The 20388-nt window shown below is 39.4% G+C and overlaps 2 protein-coding genes across 5 annotated transcripts in view; one reads left to right on the top strand and one right to left on the bottom strand.

Annotated features, from left to right (window-relative positions):
* Nucleotides 1–65: 65 nt before the first annotated feature.
* Nucleotides 66–2632, bottom strand: sp9 (sp9 transcription factor). The gene is made up of 2 exons (XM_031743309.2): nt 2505–2632; nt 66–1959 (listed from the first exon to the last, which is right to left on the bottom strand). The coding sequence occupies exons 1-2, from the start codon at nt 2523–2525 to the stop codon at nt 661–663; spliced, it is 1320 nt and encodes a 439-aa protein (XP_031599169.1). The 5' UTR covers nt 2526–2632; the 3' UTR covers nt 66–660.
* Nucleotides 2633–5899: 3267 nt separating this feature from the next.
* The window catches only part of LOC116323030 (obg-like ATPase 1), a 45447-nt gene continuing 30958 nt past the window's right edge, over nt 5900–20388 (top strand). Inside the window, exons 1-4 of one of the 4 annotated variants that reach the window (XM_031743291.2) lie at nt 5900–6034; nt 6156–6247; nt 10185–10328; nt 12553–12680. In XM_031743291.2, the coding sequence (XP_031599151.1) occupies nt 6020–6034; nt 6156–6247; nt 10185–10328; nt 12553–12680 (379 nt within the window). In that variant the 5' untranslated portion in view covers nt 5900–6019. Of the gene's footprint in view, nt 6035–6155; nt 6248–10184; nt 10329–12552; nt 12681–13008; nt 13113–13656; nt 13771–20388 lie in introns of those variants that run through there. The other 3 variants (XM_039600178.1, XM_039600180.1, XM_039600179.1) reach the window with 3 other exon arrangements.

Genomic DNA, 20388 nt, shown 5'->3' with positions numbered 1-20388 from the left:
AGATTTAAACCTAATAAATAAACAAAAAAAATATATAAACTCTACATCACACACTTACAGCCTTTTTTAAGATGTTTTAATTACGATAAAATGAAAGCCTTATACGTGTGACTTTATACAGGTAAACATTTATATATAGATAAATTTTTTTAGCAAAGAAATAAAATGGTTAACCAAAGTTTAAAAAGCCGTTTACATACATATCCACAAAGTGCGTCGAAAGTAAACTCCCTGATTTCCAGGATACCAACACGAATAAAACAATCATAGCCTAACATTTACATGAAAATAACACATAGTTTAGTCGTCAATATACAAGGTGTAACTCACATTGTCCAACCAAAGTTCAACAGGTTTCGCGCATTAGCAAACATCCATTTCATTTTCAAGCTGTCTCCCTCAAATTTTCCGAAGGCCTACAGTAAATCACTCTTTTTTTTTTCCTTTCTTTTTTTTAAAGATGAATTTACGAATGAAATACTCGTCACGCCTGTGGAGAATATATATTTTTTTAGATTTTGCTATCGCTTCTGGAAACATTTTCCCCTTTATTGTCCGTCAGATAAGACCCGTTTTCATTGCTGTGCAGTTTTTTATTATTATTATTATTTGTGTGTTTTTGTTTTTTGTTTTAATCTGGATTGATTTTTGGGAAATGCCTCAGGGCTCGTCGTGAGGAGACGGATCCTTAACAGTAATTCTGGGGTTCACCCCTTCCAAAATAAGTTCTGGGGACTCGGACCTCGGGGTCTCCAGGTTACTGGTGTCGGTGTCACTGTCGCTCCCCTTTTTGCCTCCTCCACCTGCCGTGTGAGTTTTGATGTGCTTGCTCAAATGGTCACTCCGCATAAAGCGCTTGTTACAAACCGGGCAAGCAAACCTTTTCTCGCCGGTGTGGGTGCGCAGATGTCTCTGGAGCTCGTCGGACCGAGTGAACCTTTTGCCACAGAAAAGCCAGTTGCAGACAAAAGGCCGCTCGCCGGTGTGCCATCTCAAATGCGCTTTGAGGTGAGACGTCTTTCCGTACACTTTACCGCAGCCGGGAATGTGGCAGCTGTGGAGTCCCTTTCTCCGCAGGCTGGCCCCGGCGGGTCCAAGCCGCTCAGCCTCCTGGCAGTTCGGGCAGTCGCATGTTGCTCTGCCAGAGTACCTCCTGGACGACCTCGAGGAGCTACTTATTCCTGAACTGCCCCCTGAAATCATGGCGTTGGCGGCAGAAGCGTCTGTGTAAGAGGGGATGACTGTTTTGAAACCGTCCTGCGTTAACAGGTGCTGGCTGGTGGACAGTAGGTGAGACGCTGAGGGGCTGATTCCAGTGGAGCTAAACGCCGAGTGGGTCAGCGAGGAGAAGTCCGGGTTGTAGCCACTGAGCTGGGAGTGGATAGCCTGCGGGGTGCCGGAGTGCAGAGAGGTCTGAAGGGTGCTCGCGGGGTTCTGGACATCGAGCCACGACCCGGGATTTGTGTGAACGTCCCACCACGAGGACGCACCATTGGTAACGTCACCGGAGATGGTTGAGTGGAACCCCGACTTGTACCACGACTCATAGGGGTGCGCCATCCCCACGCGCGGGTACAGAGTCTCTGCTGATGTGTGGACTTTGGAGATAAAAGCTGACTGTCCAGATTCCTGGGTCGTGACGCTGGCGGAGTTGGAAAACAGACCGCTGTACTCTGTGGAAAACGCAGACGAGGTCGGGGAGGTGGAGGCTAAGCAAAAGGCGCTGTTGCTCGTGCCACTGGTCTGTGTTAGTCCTGTCGAAGCGCGGCTCGTCGCTACCGTGAAACCGGGCAGACTGGATCCTAAGTTGCAGCTGGAGGAGGATCTTTTCCACGGGTGAAATCCACCTTTCGAGAAAGCGCTGGAGTCAGGTAAAGTTGTAAGAGGACTGGTGTTGCCAATTTTGTTACAAGTTGCAGCCAGCATCGCTAGAGGTGTAGTTCCAAACCGTGGTTCTTCCTGGGTGGAAAAAAAGAAACACACAAACACACACGCACACACAGACACACACACACACACACATGGGCTTAGAACAGAGAATAACAAACGAGAAAATGAGGAAAAATCATTTCGCTTGGCTTGGAGAGCACTCAGCATACATGACTAAAATTAACTAAATACGACAAAATTTCATAACTTTACTCAAACGTCTTTGGAAGCGAATAAACCCGAGATTTTTTTCTTAAACGTGTGTCTGTGTACAGAGTGTGTAACATGTAAGCCAAGCAAGGTAAGAAATAAAAGTGTTCATCGAGTTTCTAAACATATTAAGAAAATCTTTAAACGACTGCAAAGTTTCATCTCCATGTTTTATACGTTTTGTCCAAGATTAAAAGTTTTAATTGTAGTAGTAATAATTAAAAAAGCAACCGAGAAAATGATCAATTCTAGCCGTGGAAAACACGCGTGTTTTGAAAAGCAACAAACACATCCTGCCGCACAGCAAAGTAAGCGGCGACAACTTTACGCGCAACTTCTGTGCTTGGACACAAAGTCAGACTCACCCCAAGTATAGACGTAGCCATATCCAGGGTCTGTGCTGTGATGAGAGGGTTCGCGATTTCAGTGCTGTATGGCTCCAATTTGTGTCAGATTTACCGTGTTGACTCAGGTCACACGGTTTCTCTCTTGGCTCGCAGCTCCCAACACTACCTAGTTGTAGCGAGCGTGTTCTTTGAAGTACAGCTGGCGAAGACGCGCAGCCAATCTGATAGCTGCATTCATGGCCGGGGTTTCAAGTCGGCCAATGAGAGAGCCGACCACAGACAGAAACACCAAAAACCCCGCCGTCAATCATCTGTTTGTGCAGCCTCCGGCCAGACTGTCATACAAGACACGATTTGGTGTTTTTTCTTTTTTTAAATGCATACAGTTATTTTTATGTATTCTCACACGAAGGCTCAATGTCTCCTTTCATTGCAGAATTGAGTTTTTTAACACGTCAGTTCTCCAAGAGGTAAGCGTTTCACTAATTCTCTAAGGCGTTTGTAGATTGCGGCTTCTAAGGTGCAGCTCCAGGTTTTCCCTTCTGATTTTTTTAAATATTCAGATCATGCGCAACACGTCATTGAGAAATTGTTGATTTAAGCGCAGACTGTATGCTTGTGAAAGATAACTCGGGGATGGTTTTATCAGAGCGGTCTGCATCAAGTGCAAGCGCAAGTGCAAGCTACTGCGTGTTAGGCACGGTGGGAAACGACTGGGGTTTTAAAGTGGTCGTGTTTATATTGGGAAATCAGAGACGGATTAAAGTTTAGCCAAGAAGTCCAGAAACAGGCCTGACAGCGCAGACCTCCACTTCTCCGAGCGCAGTTAGATTATTTATGAGCCTGCTGCATTCGAGTGACTTTATAGGTGAAGGAAAGCAGATTCATCCAAGACTCGCAATTAATCAATTAACTTACTTTTTTTCCAGCCAAAATCTCCACTTACTTGTGCCTATGCTCGCGTTTGCGTGCGCCAGTGGCACACGCGTACCTCCCTGCCCACTTGTTGGGGGGTGGAGGGACGCAGGTGAGGGGTTAATTAAAAATGACAGCTCACCTGATAAGTGAAAGCAGTAGATCTGTTTTAAAAGACAAGTATTTTATAGTCGAGGAGGGGGGAGAGAAGTTTCAGTATCCAGGAGATTCCTGCTGTAAGGCCGCCAGTCATCTCCATTAAACCGATTTATTAACGCGATGTCTTCATTGTAGCTGAGAAATTTTTTTTTTTAACACCAGCGCAATCCCACATTTAATTAAATTGCGGACAATGAAGAGGATGCCGCGTTTCGCCAGTTTCTTCTTCTTCTTTTTATTGTTATTATTCTCCTTTCTCTAAACTCGAGACTTTTATTTTTCTCCCTTTGAATATAACAATTCAATAAAGCCGCATATTTCATAGCTTGTTAAAAACGCTCAGGGATAATGGCATAATGTAAAATTGACCTGCTCTGATGTGAATCATCATCCTTTTAAAAGTTAAAGCAATTTTCCAGAGAAAGGCTTGACCGAAAGATGTGCATTACAGTATTCAAAACGCGCAAATAATGCTCTATTATAGAGTGTGAATGCTGCCAGTAAACACAGGCGCAATTTGTTCAAATACTCTTTTTTTTTTTTTTTCTTTTTGCTTTAAAGCCCCACCTTTAGAAGGGTGAATAAAAATCAGTCTCATCAAACAGGCTACTTGGCGCTGCCAAGAAAATGGAATCATTTTTTGCAATCATGACAATTTGGCAGAGTGCTGTTAACAGTATTAAGCGTTTATTCTACATAAGCACAGTTTATTATTGCTAAAGAAGTTAAATGAATCCTAGGATTAAATGAAATTTAATGTAAGCGTTTATTATTTTTTTTCCTGCATGAAAATCTTCACCCTGCAATTAATTTCAGATTACCATTATTTCTTAGTTTTGTTTACTATAATGTTTGTAATGAATAATATAGTTAAAATGAAATCTGCTTTTATTGTTCTTATATTAATATTTCTTCTTCATAATAATAATGTATTACTATTCTAATTATTATGATGAGCAGTGTGACCGTTCACATTGCTCCTAACAAAGAAACGTGTGTAGGAATCACAAGACCCTTGTGCACTGATAAATGTTACCCACCTATATTTTTTATTTAAATTCACTAGTACAGAAATGTTTGTGTTAGTTCCATTAACCCAGGCTGATAAAATATGGGTGATTTTTTCAGAGCATGTTTATTTGGGACAAGAGGGGAGAACATGATCTTTCCTTGTCATTCAAAGGAAAATTCTGAGTTGAATCTGTAATTCTGGACTCCATTCGTGAGCACTTCTCTGTGGCAATTAGGAGCCTATTACAAGCCATTAGATTGATCAATGTACCTTAAACAATGGGAATGATTTATTTGGTCGAACAAAACGCTCTGCATCTATTGTGATGAGTCTAAGTGGGGGTGCATCCATCAACAAAAGATAAATGATTAATTCAGACCTATTCATTTAAATTCTTTCTACAAAGCCGGCCTCACTTGCCTCAAATCCAGATTATTAGAGCCTCATTTTCTGCATGTTAAACTAGACAGGCTGCTGGATGGGGCAATGGTTTTTGGTTGTGCCCCTGTGTGCTTTAATTTGTATTTCTGCAGCGGGAAGTTTATTTGAGGATGTTTAACTAATTGTTGTAATTTCGTGTGCTCATGTGGCTACACCTGTTTCTCTCAAAAGGGGGTTGGAGTGTAAACTGTGAGTGAAAAGGATGTTATACTTTATTTCTGTGGTGCTGAAGCTGTACATTTTTTTTTTTATCTGGCAAGTCCACTTGGATCACAATATCAGAGGAAGCCCAGTGAATAGAAAATAAATGGGTACAAATATGTTAATTTTATCTTTTTTTGTTACTTTGTGGCTTTTTTGTAAAATAAATGTATAGATAACGTGTTATATATGTTGCATGGATTTCAGTTGTGTGTTTTCCATGAATTCTTATTGTTATACTGGTGACAGCTAAAGAGAGACCGCAGTCAGAAAATAGACGACATAAACTGAAGTGCATTGGGAAATTAACCACTTGACAATCAGCTTTTATTTCCATGGGAAGGTAACAAGCTATAAAACAAGGGAACAAGGCAAATTTGCACAAACCTTTGAGCACTGAGACCCAACTTGTGGAAGCCCCAAGTTAGACGAGCACCAAGACTGGCGATGGAAATGTTCATGAGAAAAAAAAAATATCAGACAATACAGTCAAGCCTCTGAGAAGGAAAAACTCTGCTTTTAGTAGCCACTTTTCTTCAGCACTGTAGTGCTGATCTTATAGGAGCTCATCAACCTGCATCAATATTATCGACAGCTAAATTTGGAGGTGCAGGTCAGCTCGCCAGCTTACAGTGTCAACTTTCATTTCCAGGGGCTGCGGGTTCTATTTTGAGCGCAGGGAGCGATCTGCTCAAAGTGCAGTCGACTAGTTGCATTTGAGGACTTAGCTTAGCCCATTTTCCTTCAATGAATGAGCTTTTCTTATAGCTGTAGTGGAATTCAGCAGAATCTTACAGTGTGAGAAATGGCTCCAAAAAAGGTGTGTTTTGTTGAGGAACAGATTTATTTAAAAAAAAGAAAAAAAATGATAGCATACACTGTAGATTATGCAATGACAAGTGCTTTTCTGACTGCGTGCATTTCCACATTGTCTTGATTAGGGCAAGGGAGCTGATGCACTAAAGCCACCACCATTGATTGGAAGGTTTGGCACCTCGCTGAAAATAGGGATTGTTGGCCTGCCCAATGTTGGGTGAGTAAAACCTTATTTATACGGACAGAATGGGCTTCTCACTACATTTCATGTGCCCCATGTCTACTTTGGAACTGCACCCACCTGCTGTATGTAAGCCAAGATGTAAGCTGCTGCATGACAAATGCAGACAACTTCTACCTTTACTTCATTGTTCGGTGAGAGTTTCTCCATGTCACACCTTTTGCATGCCTTGCTACATGCTGATAAAAATAAATAAATAAATAAATGGCACGATTTTAAATCTGCGTGCCAGAAAGAGCTGCTCCTTGGATAACTGTGGGAAACGTTTCTGTGTTCCTTAATAACCACAACAATGTTTGAAAAGCTCTTAAATTCCTGGAGCCACATGTGTCCCTACTAGCAGGGCTCAAACTCCGCAAGAGGTTTTCAAACCAGGTCTTTCCTTGCATGCATCTTAACCCTCTCTCTGAGCTACCCATCCTTTCACAAAGGCTTCAGATGTTACCGTTGTTTCCTTTTTTGAATGTTACAGCAGAAAAGTGTTATACGGGTAGACCTGGGGCATCAAGCATCTGCAGCTCATAAAAACCCACAATGTTAAAAAACAAGAAAAAGGTTAAAGTTTTGCATGCCTTTTGTTTCCTCAATGTCTGGATTTATGAATGCTGAATATTACTATTAAACCAGTGGAAAAAGTGGAAAAAATAAAAGTGCAAGATCTTACATGTGGGAGCGTGCTGCATTTGAACTGAATGACAGCATGCAAAATAAACCTGCATTCCTCTTACTGTCTACTATTGTTTCTGTCCTTTTAATGAATGAGGGAGTAGGGTTCTTGATTGGTTTTGAAAGCTCACTTATCGCTCTGCAAAGCCCATTGCTGGTCAAAGCTCAGTGTATGTCTCAGGCAGTCTGTGAGTCAAAAGGCTGACATCACGTTTCCATGTCACACCTGGTCAGACAAATCTTTTTTGTCAGCATCTACTACATCTAAGACCTTCAGCAACATCCGTGACATAGTATAATAACAGTGCAGACCCCACCATGACTTCCCTGTAGGCCCCTTTGAGTTACAGGAAGGGCTACGGTGATACATCATGTTCTTTTTCAGCTGTCATGTTCTCATCACTTTGCCCCTCCGTGAAACTTTTTTTTCAGTAATTTTCAACAGAACAGTTGTTTTTTCGAGCAGTTTGGAAAGTTTTGGAAAACCAATGGCTTTTGGAAGGACATAAAGGCGTGATGTGGAAACATTGTCCATGCTCTGTATTGTAATTAGTCAAATGAAAGTTAGTCTTATTGTTTTAGTTAAACTGTGGAAAAGCTGGATTTCTTCTTCTTTTCTTTTTTTTTTTAGCAGACACTTATTACCAGAAGGAGGAGATATTTATACAGAGCCAGTTTTCTGCAGCCATTTGTTCACATGTGGTGTGTATTGGTAGCTGTTTTGAAGATTATTGCACACCATCTCATCATCTCTCTAGTGCCCAATGTTTTCGTTTCTTACCCCAGCAAAACCACAATGTCTTCCTGGGTTAAGAAGTAGAACTCACTGAGGTTGCGGCCTGCCATACCACGTTTATGTCAAAGTACAACTTGTCAACCCTCCTATGGTTTCTTCCTGAATGAACTATGTTCAGATGCCAGCCAGCTGTTAGTTGGGCGTAACTGACCACTCTTCACACATGGGAAACTCGAGAGTGTGATTCAGCCAGCCTTTCAGCTATTCCTACACTTAGACCACAGCACATGCTCACTGTGTTTACTGCCATTCTCCTGCTCATAGGCTGGAAAAAAGTTTATTCTTGTCTGTTAAGGCTTAGAGAAACACACTATATAGTCTGCATAAAATCTCCTCCACTTCTCTTATGCTATCAATACACAGTATCTGCCTTTTGCCTTATTCGGCAGCTCCGTTTGACTTAGAAGGCAATGTAAAAACAAGACAATAACTGAGTAATAAGCTCAGATTTGTATGCCTTATATAAGCTATGCATTTCCTAGCTGTTTATATATAGTGAGTGGAGCAATTTGTCCAACAGTGTCATTATGACAATGAATAAGACCGTTTGCATGATGCTAGCCAAGATTATCAAGATTAAAAAGGAATTCAGACAGAAGAACAGGCTACTAGACTATCACGAGAGTCCTAACTTCTGATATGACTTGTTAAAACAAGCATCCATTGCTCAAAGCATGTATATTATGCAGAGATATAAATCCTTGATATACACCAAGTTACACGTTTGCTCCAATCAAGGTGGAACCTCACCGCAAAAGAAAAAAAAGAGTTAGTATGTCACCAGAGTGTGCATGTGCTTTTGTCTCGCCTTCTGGCAGTGAAGAAATTACAGAAACACTTTTGGTGCATGCTTGTCATGTTAGTCATATTTCTTTCAAATTTGAATCCTTCTTCCATCAGAAACCTTTCCTGGATACTTGCTAGATTTTCCCCCCACAGTCCTAGTTAGTGTAGCCTACCTTATCTCCATTGCTCCATGTCCACCACTTGTTGGTTGGCTCGAAGTGCAAGTAGAAACTAGAGCTGCAATCAGCACCAGCGATGTCTAGGAAACAGTTTATTTAAAGGAAAACAGAAGTGTATGAAACATCTTTTTATGTTATATAAACACTGAACCTATGGCGCCTGATGCACCGCCTTTTGACACTTCTGACACCACCTGCCAAGCGAGAGAAAACATACCTCAAAGCCCATCGCACTACAGTTGGCATCACTTCAAGGAAACATACCATTCAACCTGGAAAATGAGCTCCAGATTTAAAACTCTAATATACTGTGAAATACCAGGATCCTTACCTTGCACTGATGGGCTTCACCAGCATTGTTGGATTAAAATTGAATTTGAATGAAAATTAGATGTGAAAGTTGCAAACTGTAGCTTTGACCTTGTATTTACCAGATGATAAACATCCCTTAATATCCTTGTTCAAGTTCACATTTGGGCATTTTTTAATTTGAACACCAGTGACACGTGCTATCTTTATTAAAAGATGTCTCATAATAACAATCCGGCGAGCAGCGAGAATCCTAGCTTATGCTAGCTAGTCATGACATGTTTACCTTTAGCTCAGTAGCAGAGCTGTTTAACCCATTTGGTTGAGTTACTGCACTTTAAATGTAAGTGTTAGTCTTTCATTAAAAAACACGATTTCATAGCTACAAATCTTGACTTCCTAGTTTCCATAACCCACCAGCTGAAAAAACACCCAAACCCTGGCTGCAAACTACAAATCTTCTCTTCTTTTTTTACTTACTGTCATATCGCCCTCAGATTTGCACTGCAGCAAGTGTGTGCATTGCTGTGCTGTTCTCTATATTAAGCATTAAAGTCTACACCTGAGAGATGTTTTAGTGTTACTGTGAATTACTTTTCTTTTTTACCCAAGGTGACCCGGGAAAAGCTTCAAGTATGTTAGAAAATCAATCTAGCTTTATATAAGGAATTAATACATGCACTTTGGCAGTCTCAAGCAATTTCATGCGTATAGGACTTAACAAACAATAATTTCAATGTGAAGCACTGAGTGAGGGGATAAAGATGGAAAGTCCTGGATTATAGGTAACTGCCATGCCATCATTACTCTTAGACACTCACCATTGTCTGTAGATTTTGAAGTACACTCGAGCTGCTTGTGCCATAGAAAATAAATCTCTCTGTGATCACAACATGAGGCTGCATTTTGTGAGTCCTGTTCAACAGCCAGTCGAATCCATTTACAACAGATCTATTATGGGATTATCTAACCTTGTAATTGACGCAGGATTTTACATTCAAGAGCTCAAATATTCAGCCTGTTAGCATAACCTTTTCTGCCTCGTGTGCAGATTAAAAAACAACAACTTCATTTTGCATAAATAACTGACATGTTTTAGGATCATGCTATTGAACCGCCAGACCCTACACAGCAGCACTTTTAGATGTCTTGACCTCACTGCTGTTTTTATTTTCAGTAAGTCAACCTTTTTCAACGTGCTGACAAAGAGTCAGGCTGCGGCTGAAAATTTCCCCTTCTGCACCATTGACCCAAATGAAAGCAGAGTGCCCATTCCAGATGAACGCTATGATTTCCTCTGCCAATTCCATAAACCTGCCAGGTATGAGGTCTCATCGTTCCCGTATTATTCACACTTCAGATCTGTAGTCTCTGACAGTCCCCTTGCTATAGGTATGAGAAAACATATACCAATGTTGTTGACATGTAGCTGTGAGCTTTTAGATTGCTTCTCTGCTTCTTTCAAAGAAGAGCCAAAGCATCTTTCATCACCTGGTTATCATACATACTCATGGAAACTGCTTAAGCAGGTTCCATTGAGATTTCCTGCGCTATGTTGTATATCAGATATACCATAGCCAAATGCATAGATGACACTTTTTATTACTAATTATCCCTCTAACCACACAATTAAACCTCCCCACCTCTCACAAGGTCACGCAGATGATATTTTGCACGTTTCTTATATAAAGAATATAATTTAAAAACAACCATAAGCATGTTGAATTGATTCTGAAAATTATTACCTGTGCATCTAAAAGCCTGATATATGTTATTCTTAAGTGCCATAGACCTGCAGTGTTGTTCAGATAATAACAAACACATCAGCGAGCCATTGTGCTGTCATAACCTTCCAATCAACCAAATACCATTTATTAATTATGTCTTATATTTGGTCTTGTCTGAGTACTACTTTAAGTGTCTATTGGCAGTGAACTTTGGACTCCCATACCTTTAATAAGCTGTCATTAATACACGTGTGTGATCCTTAAAATTAATCTGTTCTCACTTTTATATTAATGTCATTTACAGTACTGTGCAAAGGTCTTGGGCCATCCCTCATTTCTTGATCTTTTGTTATAAAAATGAGAAATAGGTGAAAATGCAGCATATAAGATAAAAACAGAGTTTACACTACTCTAATAAGTTTGAAAGTCAATATTTGGTATGGCCAGCTTTATTCTTCTACACAGCTTTCTTGTAATTTCTTTAAGTACTGTTCCAGGCTTCTTGAAGGACATTCAAATCTCCTCTTTGGATGTTGGCTACGTTTTGCTCTGTTTTCACACACTGCTTCAATAATGTTGAGGTCCATGGTCTGGGGAGGCCAATCTATGACGGTGTGTTTTTCTATCATGGCAGAGCCTCCACCGTGTTTTGTACTGCTGGATATGTACCTCAACAATTTCTCCCTTTCTTATAAGTGGCTTCTTGATAGCCTTTCCTCTGAAACCATTTCTGATGAGGCTTCTTTGGACATTAGATAGATTAACTAAAGGGTCAGAAACTTTCAGTCCTGTAGTTCTTAGTGATTTTTTTTGTGTGTGTCAGCGCTTGGATTTTTCCTACTTTTTAAGGACCTGACTTTCAGATACTGTTATTCTGCTGTAGAATTTTAGGCCTTCCACTTCTCCTTCTTTCCTCCACTAGTTCCGTTTCCTCAATTTTTTTAAGGACACACTGCACACCATGCTGAGCTATACCAAGTTTCCCGCCAATATCTCTTTAAGAACCACCTTATTAGTACAAAAAAATAGTATTTTATGCATGTAAAACTTTGTTCTCTTTGGAATAATTTTTAGAATTTGGAACAAATTGCTTGTTTGGGGGAGTTTTCAAGTAACAAAATGCCTAAAGATCCCATTTAAAGCTGGTTATTTGCTAAGCTGTCTGTTATCAATGAGCACAACACTGCTTCCTCCCTTGAGTCAGATGCCTTTTTATGCTTGAATGAATAATAGTGTTAGGTGGCTTTATAAACAAAAAATCATTCCTCTGAAAAGGGTCAGATATACAGTCTGGACTGAAAATGAGTGAAAAGCAGCCAAAAACCTTTAGAAAGTGAAGAACTATGACTCGAGTCAACTTTAAAAAATAGAAGAAAGTCTGGCTCATTTGAGGCAACACATGAAGAAATCAGGGGTGGCTCAAGACTTTAGCACAGTACTGTAGTTTTTGAAATAAAAAATAAATAAATAAAAATATAGCAAAATAGTTTACCCTTACTCAGAAATGTGGGTAGATCCTGCTTCTTTTAGTAGAATGACTGGAATAAAATTGTTATTATAACATTATTATAATCTCTGATACTTTGTCTGCCTCGTACTACACCATCGGCTTTCAAATTTCACAGCACTTTATATTATATTGTAGTAGAAAACAGCAACACATCAACCAGGAAACCCACCCATGAGTTCACTGTGATCTATTAACCTGAGCATACTTCATATTGAATTGTATTGGACTGAAGCACAAAAATATGTTTCCATTTTCATCTGAATTATCTGACTGTTTCCTTTTTTTCTTTTTTTCCCTTTTTGTTGCAGCAAAATCCCAGCTTTTCTTAATGTTGTTGACATTGCTGGTCTGGTGAAAGGTGCTCATGCTGGCCAAGGCCTGGGAAATTCCTTCCTGTCCCACATCAATGCCTGTGATGGCATCTTCCACATGACACGTGAGTATATATGCATAAATACATTTGGGATTTCATCATTAGGAAATCATGAAATGCTTAATATATAATATTTCATACTAGTGCTAAAACAGTTGCACAGGCAACATTTGATAATACCAGGACTCCAAAACCAGACATCTGAAAGCAGCAGCCACAGTTTTAGTGGAGCTTTGCTAGCAGGGCATCTTGTGTGGTCGGTGCCAAGATGAACATACCAGTCAGAATTAATGAAGTCAGGCCAAACCTCACATTCCTACTGGGAGGCTCCCTCAATGAGAATCACAGTAGTGGGGAGTGCCTGGTTTCGACTTCACACAATCAGTAGCATATTCTGAGGGCTGGAAACATCACAGGACTGTTGAGAAGGAGCGCTGCTTATTATTGTAACATGATCCCTAATGCCACTTTTGATTAGGTTTGGGTACAGAAGAGGTAAGTAAGTTATTGATAAATAAAATCTATGAAATTTTGTCCTTTTTTTGTTTGTTTTTAAAAAAAAAACAATAAATCTATTCTAATCTATTGTCACCTATATCTAATGTTACTAATAATGTTGTTTATTTGCTATGATTCTAAATGCTGCCTGCTGTTACTGTGAGAGTGCAGATGTAATTATCTCATCAAATTATTCCCAGTCTGGCCCTCAGCGAGACAGCCTTCAAACCACTTTCTAAGTCTTCCCCTGCCTCCAGTTCTTCTGTGTCTCTGACATGGTCTTTGTCTTAGACAATTAAAGTGTTACACGCTAGAATAATTCAAATTACAGCAACTGAAATGAATGCAGAGGCCCCATTTAAAAATAGCTGAATTTGTTTGCTGATTGTATGCTGTTATTGACTTTCCCACTGTGTGAAAGGAGCTCTGATTAAAGTCGGCTGTGACAGACGGACAGAAAGGGTTAAGATTAAGGCCATTTTTCTATATTGTTCCTAGTTGTCTCTGTGTATCACTGACAAACATATTACTTCTGTTTCAGTGCAGTTTTCAAATAGCCTTTCTGCATGGTGACTCTGTAGTATGTGAGACGTGGAGCTAGAAGACCACCTGCTGTAACTTAGTAATGATTTACAGAATGGATGAGACGTGTCAGGTGAGGTTAACTTTTGTCAGCTCAGTTTTTATGGACTTTTTCTGGAATCACAGGCAAATAATCCTTTTTTTTTTTTTGCTCTTACAATAAATCTGTTGGTCTGCTACTGATGTACTCACCCTTTGGTTTCTTCTATATATATATATATATATATATATACTATATATATTTTTGTTTTAATTTTTAGCAAATAAAAGGAAAAAGACAGAGAATTAATTCTACTCCCAAGGACTCTTTTGGATATTCCTCCATGCCAATTACTGCAGCTGCTGTCCAAGAGACACATCACTGAACCACACCATTGTACTCGTGAACATATCACTTTATTATGCAAAAAAATCCATACTAGTCTATTTACAAACAACCTTATGCACTGATATAAAGATAATATAGATAATAGATAATCACTTTTATCTTAGAGAGTAGTTCGTTCCACATGTGTGTATATTCAGTTCTGTTTACACCTCTTCACAGGTTGTTGGAGTTCTCACCACAACTTGCTGATTTTGGACTGAATTTCTTTGAAGTAACTGCAGCTTGTTCAGTACAGTGAATATTAAAACATTACTAACTCCCAAAATGAAAGTATCAGATGTACAAGGTATTGAAAAGAAAAGATACAGACAGCACTGAAAGAGATACTGACAGAGATGACAGTAATCAACAGATGATAATGCTATCCAATCATCTGATATCGAGGCACTGAGCACCACAAACAGAACTACAAGAGGCCTGAGGGTTCAGCTGCAGTCAGTGCTCTGCAGTGCCAACTGAGGCAAAGTGTAGATGAAGCAGTGGATGTTTTGGAGCCAATGCTGCAGGAGCTAAAAGTCTGGGAAGGCTAAAGTGCCCTGCGTATGTTATAGCTACTACAGTTTTCCAATATAGCCGAGGGCTAGATTGTTGAACACTTTCCTTGGTGTTAAAAACATAAACTGGCAGCAGAACTGAGGATGCAGCTAATGTTTACGGTGCAAGCTGCTGTGTGTCCATGAGCATGCTAAGTGGCCACAGGCAAATAAGCTAAAATAGGGTTTTTCATTGTTTCATTTTTAATAAACAATATGGCATATCCTGGCAAAACTGTAGTTCTTAGCAAATGTTACACAAACAAGTTTAAATAGTGCTTTTATTGGAGATTGCTTTCGTGTCCGTTCAGGAGTCATTTACCCTTTATTTATTCATGTAGTGTTTAGCAGAGCTAAAGTGGTGTCACTCAATGCATAGCTGTGACTCATAGGTTAAATTAGACACTCTGCTATCTACACTCACTGACCGCTTTGTTCAACCGCTCGTTAATGGCAATATCTAATCATCCAATGACATGGCAGCAGCGCAATGCATTTAGGCATGTAGACATGTTCAAGATGACCCACTGAAGTTCAAACTGAGCATCAGAATGGGAAAGAAAGGTGGTTTAAGTGAATTTGGTTGTGGCATGGTTGTTGTTACATAGTGTCTGAGCATAGGGAAAAGAATCACAGCTCACAGTAATTTCTAATATGAGCTTCAGTAGATTATCTTAGTCTACATGCTGTGATCAGCTGACCTGCTGCTCTTTGTGGATTTACACAACTGAATTCAACAAGATGTCAGCAGCTTCACCAGCTATCCTGGCTGATTTCTATCTCATACACAGACACTGACACTATACTTTTTATATTATCTTTATAGACAGTATATAGTTGGTATAAAGTTGGAATTCAGTGAATTATTATAAGTAATATCATCTTAAATGCAGATTATTCTCTGCTACACTTGATGTAACCTAACTGTGACCATAAGCACCACAGCCACTGTGTGCCAGTCCAACACTATACTAACACAAAGTTAGTATAGTGTGGTTTGTTTTGCAGAAAAAAAGACATCATATACAGATCCAATCTTACATCTTTCTTTATCTCTGAGTGAAGTTATCTCACATTCTTTGCTTTGGAGACCTGAAAGGACACTGGGTGAAAAAAAACACGCAGAAGCAACTTGGGATTTTTTCTCCAATGTCCCTTGTGGGTCTCCGTACTTTTCACTTCCTGTGAAATATAGCAGTTGGACCTTTAGCTATCAACACACTGTGCAACAAACTGCACACAAACAGTTTGTGTGTTTGCTGATGTTTGTTGAGCTGATAGAAACACTGAACATTTGAAATTACCTCCCACTTAAAAAAGTCACTCCCTTCGTGCTTCCTCCTTCCTGTATTAGTGATTAAGGCTAGTGGTGGTTTTATAGTATATGGGATATTTGGGCCCCTCAGTGTCAACTGAGCATTGCTTAAATGTCACAGCCTACCTGAGTATTCCTGTCGATTATGTCCATCTTGTTATGACCACAGAGTACCCATTCTCTGATCGCTGCCTCCAGCAGGATAGCGTGCCATGTCACAAAGCTCAGATCATTTTAAACTGGTTTCTTGAACATGAAAAGAAATTCACAGCACTCAGATGACCTCCGCAGACACCAGATCTCAATCCAATAAAGACCCCTTTAAGCACTTTGAGTGCTCAGGGAGAGTAGAAAAGCGCTATATAAGAATCAGTCCATTTACCTTTGGGATGTGGTAGAACAGGAGCCTCTCATTATGTATGTGCAGCCAACAAGTCTGCAAAACTGTGTGATGCTGTCATGTCAACATGGACCAAAATCTCTGATGAATGTTTCCAGCACCTTGATGAATCTATGCCCTGAAGACTTAAGGAAGTTCTGAAGCCAAAAGGGGTTCAACATGATGATAGTAAGGCAGTGCTCATCCCACACACCAACCTGGTTTAGGGTTTGACCAATGCAGAAAATAGTTTTTTTATATATATATATATATATATATATATATATGTATATGATAGATCATAAATCTGAAGAGCTTGAAAAAGAAAGCAACTGGACTTTAAAGAAGTTCTGTTGCTTTCTTTTTTCAAGCTCTTAAGACTACTATTACCTGGATGAGTGTGAACCTACACAGAGGTATATCACTTTAAAAGCAACAACAAAAAAACATGTATTTTGCATCTTATTTTAAACAGCGTGACCAGATTGTTGTCATTTTTGTGAGCTGTATATTAGTAATACTTTCATAGGTTATATGTGGTTAAAACGACCCAAAGTTGGACCAAATGTAAAAACTAGATCCTCACCCAAAACCATCTCTTTTGTTTCTAGTCGCACAAAGAAGACAAACATTCCTGACAATCGGAAATAGAAATCGAAAGCTTCTGTGTGTGTGTGTGTGTGTGTGTGTGTGTGTGTGTGTGTGTGTGTGTGTGTGTGTGTGTGTGTGTCTTCAACTATCTGTTCTGGCATACCATTGTTTCCCACTCTTGTGAAGTCCCTGGAAACAATGTGGTTTGTTTCACAAGTTAACCATTAAACATACCCGCTTTTGTTTTGTAATTATATCTATGTGGTGTTAAGCAGTCTGCAATGCTGAAGCCACTGCTTTTATATAGCTTGATTATATGGTTGTGGGGAATTGCACTTTTTTGTGCCTGGAGTGGTATGTTTTGTTATTTTTTTGGAATTAGCACAAGAGTTTATATAGACACTATAGAGAGAGATTAATCAGGAAAAAAGGTCAGTGCAGTTGGATGATTGTTAGTGCAAACGGAGCACACAAACGACGGCCTGAACCCGATGAAACTTTAAATATCAGAACGATTTTCCCCCCAGCCTGTCTGGTCTTATTTTGCCACATTTCCTTGTCTGTTAAGGGCTATAACTGTAACTTTTTCCAGGCTGTAGTAAAAACGTATTTTCCTTTGATTTTGGGTCTGCACATTATGAATATTTTTCATCCCCTAATACCTTTGAAAAGGCTGTTTAAACAGAGGATTTGCTTTCAACAATGCCTTCCGAAATCTATTAGAGCACACGGTGACATCCTAAAAGCCGATTCTGCTGAATGCACGGCGTTTCCTGGTCTCCCAACAAAATACTTTGCAGTCTAACTGTTCCCAGCCCTTTTGCACTGACTGGAAAGTGTTTGGATCGTTACTGTCTGTGACAAGACACAGACATGTTCTACTTCATCTACTCCTCTGTTCCCCGCTATAACTCTGCCAGCCCACCTGGCCTTATTCCCAGATGTTTGGTTTCCAGCAATTAGATGTTTGAATGCTCACACAGTGCCCCACATCACTGCAGGAAACCTCTAGTTCACTTCTAATGAAGACTTATTTATGGTTGCACGGCACTCAGGAAGAATCTAGCCTAAAGATACCGGGTGCATTTAATCTTCAGGGACTTTCTGTGGTTGTGGGCAGTAGACTGGAAAGTAGCTGTTATTTTTGGCATAGACTTTCAGCACCTGAATTCCTGGTTAAGTTGAGGTTCTCCTACTGCCTGAAGGTTCAGTTTAAACATTTAGAAAACTAAAGTCGATCAATCAAATGAGATCTTAGTTATGATAGCAGTGTAGATGTTACATAGCTGTGCCCTTTGTGGAGCTGATGTTGTCTATTAATTTGTAAGTTATCGTTTGATGCCATCCTAGTAGTAATTAGTTAGCAACTGCAGAGTGTTGCGGGCAAATCAAAACATACAATAACATCAGCGTGTATGTTGGGAAGTTGTGAAGAACAGTTTTAGCAGTTCTATTCATAGCTGTTTTTTTCTGTGGTGTTACAAACCTAAAATTGTATTCATTAAAAAATAAACATGAATGTTTTGAAAAACATCTTCAAAGTATTGAAGAAAACTGGAAAGCTCACAAAACATATGATAAAGAAAATCCTTCTTTTTCCACAGGCATTTGGGTTTTTGACCTTAAAACATGAACATGATCATTACTGCCCTTCTCCAGTTAAGACTGCCAGCCATTTATAAGTCAGCACATATAAATGGGTTAAAAAATGATTATATGACACTTCTAGATGTTCCAGATGCTACTGGAAAAAGGAAATTCTAAGGTTTGTGATGGTTAGAAAGATCTCTTTTTACTGTTCAATTTCCTCCTTAACATTTGCTAAGGAGGAAATTGAACAGTAACAAATGTTAAAGAGGAAAACTTACATTACAGACCAGTGTGCATCATGTAATGAATGAAGAAATTGCAGTTTGGCCATTATGCTAAAGGAACAGCACTTCCTGGCTCTGAGCTATCCTCTTCTGGTTGTTTTTCAACCTCAAAGTTAGAACCAGACTCCCCGGCCAAAAAATAATCCAACACTAACGTCCCTGAATTTCATGTTTTTGATTTGATTAAAAACACAAGATGCCATTTTTTCAGTCGTAGGATTTAGTTGAGCAGGTAAAGTAGATTTTGGTTCCTTTTGGCAGAGCCAGGTAATGGCTTTTCCTTGCTCCCAGTCTGTATGCTACGCTACTTTATATTTACACAGTTGGTGCTGTTTGAGACATGTACAGATCTTTGCATCTACTGCAAACTAGAAAAAAGTTGCTAAAGTCTGTACACATTGCAAACTAGATGCACAGTTAATGCACTGTGAATCAGAGCTTAGTTGGATACCAATAACCGATGAACTTCTTTAATTCTGAGGATAAGTCATGTACTTAGTTTGAAGTCTTAGACACCTGGAAAACATAATTTATACTGCTGTTGTATAATCTGCAACTCACCGAGTGCAATATTACAAAGACACTGGGTGGACTCCAAACTAGCTTGCATAATTTTTGTTAAGTCTTTTAAAAATGGAATATACATGATGTACGACTAAATTCCTTAATTTCCTTTGTTTTGTAGACTTTGAAGGTGCAAGTCAAATCATCGTTTATTGGGCTATAATGTAAAGTGCAAGTATATTCATATATAGAAGACAAAGATGATATTGCAAGTTTGAATTTTAAGCAGGAGCAGGTTGGAGTATTCCAACCTATTGTAAGTGCAGGTAAAACGTAAAGACAAATGAAGGGCAAGTTAGTTAAATGAATCAAGAATTCGTCAAAAACTTTGGGAGTGCTTTTATCTATTTCAGTTGTGGGTGGTGGAGGTTCTGGGATTCAAATCAAAATACCTTAAAAGTGACAACATCTACAAAAAGTTGATGATTTAAAGACATTCTTTGTCTTCACGGACTTCCACATGAGTCACCCTTATCTGATGACTACATGAAGGCAGGAGATGGCAGGTTAGTTAGTGAGACCTTTGTGTTTGTTTATTGCATCGTTCAGACGTCATCCCACACTTTGCTTAATGCTCGCAGTGAAAAAAATCAAACCGATTGTTTAGCTACAGGCACTACAAGCAAACTGGATCAGCTATTCAGACAGAGATGATTTATGGCTGACTTGCCTCCCCACTGACGCCAGTAATGGCTGTTCTCCAAGAATTCAGCCCTATCACTCACCAGCTCACAAATTCTTAAACTTGACTAACGTCCAATAGACGTCACCTAGCGCAGCGTGCTCACCGTGTATGAAGTTGTCAGCCGCTCAGTTGCAAAATCTTCTGTTGAACTTTCAAAAGCTGTGGTTGCTTTTCTAAAAGCAATTTTAATTTTGTTAGCAGCCTTTTGTTAATAAAATAATGAAAAACAAACAGTGAAAAAATGTACACATCATTCAACATTACAGCACAAATACACTACAATAACTGTTGTGTTTAAATGTCCTCATTAATGTCTTACATGTGGTCTCTTGTCCAAAAAATAACTAAAAGTACACAAACTA

The sequence above is a fragment of the Oreochromis aureus genome, linkage group 16 (genome assembly GCF_013358895.1).
Source record: "Oreochromis aureus strain Israel breed Guangdong linkage group 16, ZZ_aureus, whole genome shotgun sequence".
In the NCBI taxonomy this organism is placed as follows: Eukaryota; Metazoa; Chordata; class Actinopteri; order Cichliformes; family Cichlidae; genus Oreochromis; species Oreochromis aureus.
Note: the sequence above shows the minus strand (reverse complement) of the source record. Positions and strands in the feature narration are given on the sequence as shown.